Source organism: Catharus ustulatus, chromosome 9 (genome assembly GCF_009819885.2).
Source record: "Catharus ustulatus isolate bCatUst1 chromosome 9, bCatUst1.pri.v2, whole genome shotgun sequence".
In the NCBI taxonomy this organism is placed as follows: Eukaryota; Metazoa; Chordata; class Aves; order Passeriformes; family Turdidae; genus Catharus; species Catharus ustulatus.
In genome coordinates, this window is record NC_046229.1 from 20,427,582 (window position 1) to 20,437,624 (window position 10,043).

A 10,043-nucleotide genomic window follows, 5' to 3' on the forward strand; every position below is an offset into this window, starting at 1 on the left:
TGCAGAAGAATGACGTGTTGGAGAAAAATCCTTTGCTAATCTCTCTTGCAGGGATTGTCGCTATCTTTTCAAGATGGATAGTGTTCAGACACTCCTCTGATGCAATTGTGAGTTGTCCAGCTGCACTGGGAGAGCTCGGTCTGGTGGTGTCAGAGGCCACCAGTCTTTTGATATGCAGGGATTGGGTGGACCCCAGCTTACAGCTTATTTTTTGACAAGATCAAAGCATTTTCCTGCAAGGAAACTGCTCTGTGACTGGCCAGGTTTCTGCAATCCCCACCACACTAAGGTCTCACTGGAAGTTCCACAAGAACTTAGGCTGTCACACAGAGTCAGTATTATTTTGTTGTTGTTCATAACATTCCCTACAACGTGAGTTTCTGCTCATCCTGAAAACTACCTAAGAGCATACACTCAGGATCCCTTGTGAAAAATGCATCTACCCCTTTATGCTAGTAGACATGTTGCAGAGCATTTTTTAAACCAGTTTAGCCAGGTGAGATGTCTGTTGTATGTCAGTTTAGTGTCCTGATGTGTGCAGCCTTCCTGCTGGCATTTGACTGAGACTTGCATTCTGGTTATTTCTGAAATGCATGAATAACATTGTTTTGTTCTTTCTCCTTATTTTGACCATAGGCAAGTCCAGAGTGAATTCTCAAAGCAGCTATATATATACTGGATTTCTGTAGTAGAAGTGCAAGCTTCCTTACTAGTGGACCAGGCAGTTGGAAAGGTACTGAGAGTTATTCTGTTGGTGGCTTGTTCTCTGGGTGAGGCTGGAGTATAACCTTGGTGTAAAACCCCTCACTAAATACTTACCAGCAACTTCAGTTTTGGCAGAGTTGGCTGAACCAGCCTGAGTCCAGTGTTTGTGTTTTAGCCCTTGTAAGCAGGTTAGAACCTGTGCAGTTGAGCCATGTTAACCTAGCTTCTCTGAGGGTTTAGATAGCCTTCAATGAAAATCCAGCTGATCTGGCTCCATTTGCCTGTGAAGAGTGAGGCTGTATTTCAGTTTCCTCACTGCCAAGATTTCAAGAAGGCTGTAAATGTGTGTGGTCGTCTAAGCTGAATGATGTTTTTTGTGATACAAATACCCACCTTTTGGAGTGGAACTGAAATTGCCTGCATATTTTGTCCAGTGTTGCACGTAAGTTGGGGTGACTCCTTGTATCACTATAGGCTGAGAGAGGCAGAGACGAAGGACTTGAGGGTGCTGGTAGATGAGAGGCTGGACATGATCGTGCAGTGTAAGCTTGCAGCCCAGAAAGCCAAGTGTATCCTGGGCTACACCATAAGCAGTGTGGGCAGCAGGTCAAGGGAAGGGATTCTGCCCCTCTGCTCTGCTCTGGTGAGATCCTACTTGCAGTGCTGTGTCCAGCTCTGGGGTCCTCAGCACAGGAAAGACATGGACCAGACATGGTCAGAGCAGGGCCAGAGGTGAGATGCAAACAATGATCCCAGGGCTGGAGCACCTCTTATGAGGAAAGGCTGAGAGTTGGGTTTGTTCAGTCTGGAGAAGAGAAGGCTCTGGCATTACTTTATTGTGGTGCTTCAGTATATAAAGGGAGCTCTACAGGAAAGCTGGAGAAGGACTTCTTACAAGAGCATGTAGTGTCAGGACAAGAGAATAGCTTCAAACTGAAAGAGAGTGGGCTTAGTTTAGATATTGGTAAGAATTTCTTTGCTGTGAGGGTGGGGAGGCCCTGGAGCGGGTTGCCCAAAGAAAGGGTGGATGTGCCCATCCCTGGAAGTGATCAAGGCCAGGTTGGATGGGGCTGTGATCATCCTGGCCTAGTGGAAGGTGCCCCTGCCCATGGCAGTGGAGTAGGAGCTGGGAGATCTTTAAGGTCCATTCCAGCCCAAACCATTCTATGGTTCTGTGATTTTACACAGCCTCTGTCAATTAATTTGTTGGATGTCACATCTCTGAGCAGGCATCCTCTCAGTTGGTAACCAATAGCCTGAACATGAAAGCCTGCACATCTGACTAATGAAACCCTGAGTGAGTCATTCCATCCTTTAATTAAATCTTGTTCCTTTAATATGTTCCTCTTAAAATTATGTGAGAATTATTTCCTAGAGGAAAATGCCTAGTGAAGGCACTTTTATTTAGCATTTTCTATACATTAGATAAATAAGGGGAAAAGCTTGAAATATCTGGGATACATCAGGCAGTTGCAGGGGATACATATGTCAACCTCAAGCATGATTTATGTCGTGTGCCTTTTCTGACAGTTGTGACTTAACGGCTGTATTTTCCTCCAGGCTCTCAGGAGGCTAAATATCTTTTCAAGTTTCTAGCTTTGTGGTGGAAGAGTAAATGTCTGTTTGCCAGTGTAATTTATCTGAGTCATTCTGGGAGAGGCGTGGAGCAATTGAAGCGTGACTATTAGCATAAATAAGAGAGGGACCCTCTTCCTGAGGGTAGAATACTCGTAGTGTCTTTCAGAGGAAAGCTGCTTCCCCATAACAACTGCTACTGCTATTTGATGGGCACGATGCTGTAAACTGAAAGACCCAATATATTGAGCTTTGGCCTATTGTGATACTCTTCTACATTTCAATTTGAAGTTAACCAGAGCAGAGGAAGGAAGAGGAGAATTTCTGCAGTAAGTGCAACAGCAGAATACCACCAGAGCTGGCATTTCACATACACCAAAGGTGTTTTTTCTTTTAAAAGTTTGAAGGGAGAAGGAGTTATAAAACCTAAACTCACTTCTGTGTCTGTCCTTATATAATACAGTGGTAACAGAGTTAAGCAGTTGGCATTGCCAGTTTTGTTCCTAAAAAATATATTAAAAAACTTTTCTTCATACTTTCAAACATAGGTATTTTACAGCATCCTCTGAACTTGCAGAAGTTAGTTTTGGGTTTTTTAGTTTCTCGGAGTTTTTTGGGTTTTTGTTTTGGGTTTGTTTTTTGATGGTTTTTTTTTTTTCATGTGGAAACACCAACACCTGGTGCTGTTCGACGGTGGCAGGAACTGAGTTTATCTCCCATGGGCCAGATCTGGCTTCTGCCCCGCAGAGCACGGCCTGGCACCATCCTCGCCCCATCGCTGCTGCCTCCCGGGGGGAGCCGCTGGTGAGTCACTGCTGCACGAGTGCGACTGCGGGTGGCAGCCACCGGGCCTGCCACGGCAAAAACACACCTTGGTGGAGTGAGAAAATGGAAGAGCTTCTTCCAGGTGTTTCCTTAAGCATGACGTACGCTGTCCTCTAAGAGGGAGGACGAAGGTAGCTTACGGGATGCTGCCTTTGGCCATAGCCTCTCTGTGCCTGCTCGGGGGGCAGCTGCCCCCGGCACCCCGCGAGGCGCAGCAGCCGCGCTCGGAGCCGGCCGGGCCGTGCCAGCACCTCCTTCCCCGGCATGCGGCAGGCGGCGGCTCCCAGGTCACGGACGGCTGGAGCCCGGCCGCGGCGTCCCCTCCCCGCGTGCCCCGGCCGGCAGAACGAGGGGGTCCCGCGGGGATTTGTTCTGCTCACACCTTCCCGTGCCGCCGCTGGCCCCGCAGGGTCTGTATGAGCCCGGCATGGCAGCGCCCGCGGCTGCTCACGCCCCGGCAGGCGGGGCAGGGCCGGTGCGGCGGGCGGGGGTGTCCCGCCGGCGGTAGCTGGGCTGGGCTTGCAGGGAGGAGACAGGGAAACGGGTGGAGAAAACAGCTGCAAAAACATTAAAACCACCGAGCCCCCCAGCCCGCCCACCGGAGTTGCTCTGCGGGCACGCAAGATGTGCGGGGCCGGTCCGGGCTCCGCGCCGCGCTTGAGCGAGGTAAGGTTCGGGGAGCCGCGGCCGCGCACCGCCCGCACCGCCGGGACGCCCGAAACCCCAGCGCCGCCGTCCCGGCTTGGCACGACCCCCGGGAACACGACCCAGAAAAGCAGGGGTGGGCAGGGGTCTGTCTGGCCCCTCGGAGGGGGTGCGGGACGGCGGCCGTGCGCGCTGGAGACCGAGGCGCAGCAGGAGCGCTGCGAGTCTGAGCCCCGAAGCGGTGCGGGACAGAAGATGGGAGTTTTTGCCCGGGGGCGATGCGGGCTGGATCCCGGGAAGAGAGCAGGGAGCCGAACCGACTGGTCTCGCACTTCTTGCTTTGCCCCGCTTAGGCTCTAATTTAACAAATATGCCTGTTGTTCTTTCCTTGTGTGATATTGTGGGTTCAGTTCTTTTTAAATGTCCACTACAAAACCTATATATATAAAGGGAGTTTCCTCTATATGTGTATTCCTTAATTATGCCCATTTCAAAAGCTTGCAATACTAGTTATTTAAATGCAAGGAGTTTTTTTGACATTGTTTCAGACCTATGGAATGGGCTTGCTCTCTAGCTTAATTACATATTTTTCTTGCTTTTCTAAACTTTTTACTGCTGTGGGTTTTGTAAAGCATGTTCTTACTTGTACTTAGTAAGGGTACTCCTTACCTGTTTACAGCTCTGAGATGATCTCTTGTTTATATTTACATCAGTAAACTTACCACTGAGATGGCATCAGTAAGTTGCATAACTACCCCCTTCCAAAGTGTATTCAGACTTTATTAATGGAGGAGAATACGGGTATCCTCTCAAGTAATTTCTGTGCAGACTTTCATACATTTGGAGTTAAATCCAAGCAAGCAAGCCCTTTACCTTTTCAAATCTCTGCTGTTGTATTTCCCGTTGAAGAAAAAAGGCTAGAACTTACTGCTGGGGAGCTTTGAGATCTTTTGTGTTGGAAGAAGTCCAGTAATGCAGTCCTTGCTGACTCCGACTTGTTCAGTTCTGCGTGACAGAACTTTTTTTGTCTTATTAGCTTTACCTATTGAATATGCCTAACCACCTCTTAAATGTATTTTACCAGCTGAATGAAACTGATTCATGTGTGAATACATTTATGAGTCTGATGCACAGTTAAACCAGCAGATTATCTTAAACCCTTTAGCATTTGCTACACTGTTTGTCTTCCTTCTTTTAAGTCTGGGTTTTGTACCTCTTGTTTCTCAGGGCTGCAGTTTGTGAGGCTGTGCAGCAGTGCCAGGCAGGCTGTGGGGCCAAGGAGCTGCGGGGCAGCCACCGGGATTGCGGTCAGTGTCACCGTCCGGTGGCCGCTGGGGAAGCCGTCCCCAGCCAGGCACCATGAACTCCGGCACCACTGCCCCGCAGAAGGTCACCAGCAGCCCCACCAACACTGATGTCAACTATGTCATCAAAGAGCATTATAATTACACGGGAAAGCTAAATGAGAGTGTGGACACTGGAATTAAAGTGACGTCGGTGGTTTTTATCATCATTTGCTGCTTTATAATCTTAGAGAACATTTTTGTCTTGCTTACCATCTGGAAAACCAAGAAGTTTCACAGACCCATGTACTATTTCATTGGGAACTTGGCTCTTTCAGACTTGCTGGCTGGTGTGGCTTACACTGCCAACCTCCTGCTATCTGGACACAAAACCTACAGCCTGACTCCCAACCAGTGGTTTGTAAGGGAAGGCAGCATGTTTGTTGCCTTGTCAGCTTCTGTGTTCAGCCTGTTGGCCATTGCCATTGAGAGATACATCACCATGCTGAAGATGAAACTCCACAATGGCAGCAACAGCTTCCGCTCCTTCTTGCTGATCAGTGCGTGCTGGGTCATCTCCGCGATCCTTGGTGGACTCCCAATCATGGGCTGGAACTGCAAGAACCTCTTGTCCAACTGCTCCACCGTGCTGCCTCTCTACCACAAGCACTATATTCTCTTTTGCACAACTGTTTTCACTGGCCTTTTGTTATCTATTGTGGTCCTCTACTGCAGGATCTACTCCATGGTGAGGACTAGGAGCCGCAGGCTGACATTTCGGAAAAACATTACCAAAGCTACTAGGAGCTCAGAAAAGTCACTAGCCTTGCTCAAGACAGTGATCATAGTCCTGAGTGTCTTCATTGCCTGCTGGGCTCCTCTGTTCATCCTGCTTTTACTGGATGTGGGGTGCAAAGTGAAGGCCTGCCCCATCCTCTATAAAGCAGAGTATTTCTTAGTACTGGCCGTGCTCAATTCAGCCACGAACCCTATAATCTACACCTTGACAAACAAAGAGATGCGGAGGGCTTTCATCAAGATTTTGTGCTGCTGCAAATGTCCCCCAGCAGATTCTGGGACCAAATTCAAACGGCCAATCATTGGGGGGATGGAGTTCAGCCGGAGTAAGTCTGACAACTCCTCACACCCACAGAAGGAGGACGGTGACCATCCTGAAACCATCATGTCTTCGGGCAATGTTACCTCATCTTCTTAGGAGTAACCATGGGGGTGTATTTCAGAGTCTTCCTCTGAAATCAGGGAGCTGGGACGCCTCCTGCTCACAGCAGCAGCGTTGGGCTGAGTGAGCAAGTAGCATTAGTTCTAATGAGGCAAACGGTGCATTTGCAAGGCTGGAGTTCAAGAAATGGGACAGACTGTTCTGGCTTGAAAATCTTTCTCCCTGGAGCATGTTTTGTCTTTGCACTGAGGCAGCTCAGGATTGTCAGGCGCATTCATATCCTGAAATCTCCTTAGTAACTCTGAAAGACTGATGCCTTGGTGAAATGATGCCTGGTGTGTGTGAGAGAAAGAGAGAGGGGGAGGAGGCAAAGGGAGAATGAATCTTTTTTTTTTTTTTCCCCTGTGAAAAGAATGTGAAGTTTTTTCTCTTCACAGCAAACCACTGACACAAAGATCTTTCTGTACTGAATTTAGTGGTGGCTCTGGTATCATTGGTAAGAAGTGTGTTTGTTTAGTACATAACGTGGAAAGAGATCACACAAATATAACTTAGACCACATACAACCATAATTGGCATAATTTTGCAGAGCTTTTAGTTAAGTCATAAGGTTTTATTTGCAGAGTCCAAAGCTCTTGCGGTTTTACTTAGCAAGATCATAGCTGTGAATTTTTGCTGTCAGTCCGTATTACATTTGAAGACCATGAGCTAGATTCAGCAGTTACTTCTGCCTGTACAATTCCATTGGCTGCATCAGATTTAATGGAGTAGCTCAGAACGGCATTTGGCCCCGTATTTTGATTGCCTTTTTATTCTATAGCATTAAATAAACTGCATTATCATGAAAAATGCAAGGAAGAACTAAACATCATTTCTCTTCAAGATGACTTGAAAGTCTACAAAATAGTAAAAAATACTATTGACAACTGTGGGATTTTTGCCTAAGTAAGAAGAGCTAAAAACTGAAGGGGTGTTTCAGTGTCAGGTTCACAGTCTTTCCAAAAGTAAGGATCAGTTGGAAAATCAGAAAAGAGTACGTTGGGTTTCAGAAAAAATAAAGAGAAAGTTGAAGTGAAATGACTATAGATAAATGCACTTCCATAACAAAATGCAATACATTTTGGCACATTTTATTAATGTTTATAATTTCAGCAAAGATGTCTGTATTTTATCATGGAAGAAGTATACCTGTCGTTAAATTGAATGTATTTGTTTTACAGCATCATTTTTACTTCTCTATTTTTCTAACCTGTGCTAATGGGGTTGAATGTGTACAATGTAAATAAGGAGTCTTCATGTGCCTAGAGTATTACTATAACATATGTGGTATATCTGGGATAGCTGAGAACCATTGACTTATCTACAGTCATCAGCACTCCTAGGACTGGTATTTTGTAAAGAAAATGTATTGCCTTTGTAGTAAAATTTCCAGTGCAATTAAACTGATGGGATTTTTTTTCTGGTTTAAAAAATAGTATTTAAAATGTTTCTGACTTTTATTGTTCAATTTGCACATAGCTTTATTGACTTCTAAACATTAATAAACTGATTTTTTAAATGATTCTATTGTCAGATTGCTAGCGGTTTTGTACTGTTGTGTGGTTTCGTGCCAGGTGTGGTTTCCGCAGAAGTCAGTGAAAGAATTCCTTGATTTTAGTACATTCTGGGATTAAGTCCGTTTTGTGGAGACACAATGTGTAATGTCACAGGATCATGTAAAATACAAAACTAATTTTAAACTATAAATTTCTTGTGCTGTGTGGCTGAAATGCCACTAGAAGAATCTCTACAATAGCAATCCTTCTCCGACAGCCAATGAAGTACAAAGAGAAGGAAAACTAGATGGCTGCCTGTTTTACCATGACTGCCTAGAGTAGAAAAGTGAAGTAATTCACTTGTGTCACCTATATAATTCATAAATTCAATTCTTAGCTTATTGCTAACGTCAAGGGAGTCTATGAAACATAGAATGATGGCGTCAACTGCGTGGGTGCTGCAGCTCCATTGGGTCTGCCAGCGAAGAGCGTGGCAGTGTAGTTGAACGGATACTGCATTACTTCTTCCAAAGGTTTGACTTCCATTTCCTTTCTGGGAGCCATTCCCTCTCAGAATTACTTTTAAGTTCCATGGTGCTCATACAGGATGCAGTTGGAGGGTGAAGATAAACTTCACCTTCTCGCACTGTATGTCATCGTGCAGGGTTTACTGTGGGAAATGAGAGCCTACTCACCGAGGAAGGCTCTGGGTCATAACCTCACTTCCTGAAGGAAATTCCAAAAATGCCCTGAAGACAAAAGAGTGGAAACAGGCTGGAATTTCTCTCCATCTGTCTGCCTGTATGGAAGGAATGATTTCATGTGTGCTCACTTCCTAGCCTTTTAATTAGTGACCTGAACAGGGCTGGAAAAAGCGTCAAATCTGCATTTGTGCACAAGATAAAGTGTCTCTTGGCTCAGCCTTCATTTGGGCAGAGGTGGTTTACCCTGGGCTCTGACAGTCATGAGGGAAAGCACTGCTTTCTCCCATGGATAAAGTCACTTCTGTGCAGAGTACCAATAATATATAAACCATGGAAGCCCAAGTCAAACCCTTGTGTGCTACCAGTGTGTAAATAAAGGCAAAGTATGGGGATAAGGCAATGCACAGGGACATCTGCATTTGTAGAGGTGTTTTTATCCGAGGGACTGGGGCCCTTCTGTTTCCCCAAAGTCTTACAGACATTAAGGTTGTTTGTCCCACACATCTGAGATCCTGTGGCAAAGGCTGGGCTGTGTCATCACAGCATGGTGCCACTGACCGCTTGTGACTATCACCCCGTTTTTGCAGTGGGAGCTGATATCCCACAGGTGAGTCACTTCCTTTCCCTCTGCTGGTGCTTCTGTATCCCTTGCTTATCTCATCTAAGCACTGTGGGCCTTTGTGGAAAGAGTTTCCCCTATGGAAGTGACTGTGTGATGGGAGCTCAGTTCTGGGAGGGAACTCAAAGCCTACGTAATTCATGCAATTAAAGATGTGCACACCCCAGAGTGTGGCACTGGGCCATGGGAAGCATTTCCTACACTCTGGTCATGGTGACTGAAATCTGCTTCCTCCATGGGCGCTCCACATGCAAATAGATAAGATTCAGACAAGCAATAATAACTGTAATAAAATAATAACATTCCAAACAGTAAGGGTTCCTGCTGTGAAAGAAATGAAAAGGCCATTTTGTCCTGCTCCTGGGGAGAATCCTGAAGCTCCTCAGCCATGGCCATGCATCCCCATATTCTGGCAGTTTAGGCCAGAGGTACTGCACAGTTTTGAGGCTGCAGTGTAGAAAGCACCCTCCCAAGCCCTGGCCTGCCTTCTGTGTGCATGGAAAGAGCATGCAGCCTTGTCCTGGTGATGGCTGTGTGACAAACAGGCAGAGAAAATGAACTGAGAACTGAAAAGGTGCATTATACCAAACGTCTACGTGAAATAGAATAGCCTGAATTATGCAGAGCAACCTGGTCCTTTGATGTTTATTCTTTTTCCTTGCTGTTCTTCCAGTGCAAGGAATAGAACAGGGTAGAAATTATCATAAAATCTTTATGTTACTTCCCGGGCAGCTCCCTGCCCAGGTATTCCTGTGGGAGAACCAGGTATAGCACGGAACTTATTGAGCAAGAGAGGAACTGCAGCTGGAATGGCCCACGGACCACTCAGCAGGAACTAACCTTGAGCTTGCTGTACACCACAGGCTGCCAGGACTAAAACTAGGAAAAATACTCTTATCCATCCTTACCTTACCCTGTCACCTATGAAATACAGGGATTGCCCAGCTGTAACATTTCTTCATTCCTAATCTG

The 10,043-nt window shown here is 46.2% G+C and overlaps 1 protein-coding gene across 2 annotated transcripts; it reads left to right on the forward strand.

Annotated features, from left to right (window-relative positions):
* The first annotated feature begins 652 nt into the window (after window positions 1–652).
* Window positions 653–7,779, forward strand: S1PR1 (sphingosine-1-phosphate receptor 1). 2 transcript variants are annotated; one of them, XM_033067412.2, is made up of 3 exons: window positions 653–733; window positions 2,981–3,084; window positions 4,978–7,779. In XM_033067412.2, the coding sequence occupies exon 3, from the start codon at window positions 5,110–5,112 to the stop codon at window positions 6,247–6,249; it is 1,140 nt and encodes a 379-aa protein (XP_032923303.1). In that variant the 5' UTR covers window positions 653–733; window positions 2,981–3,084; window positions 4,978–5,109; the 3' UTR covers window positions 6,250–7,779. The 2 variants fall into 2 exon arrangements, with proteins under 2 accessions (XP_032923303.1, XP_032923302.1); XM_033067411.2 differs by lacking the exons at window positions 653–733; window positions 2,981–3,084 and adding an exon at window positions 3,643–3,771.
* The last annotated feature ends 2,264 nt before the right edge of the window (window positions 7,780–10,043 follow it).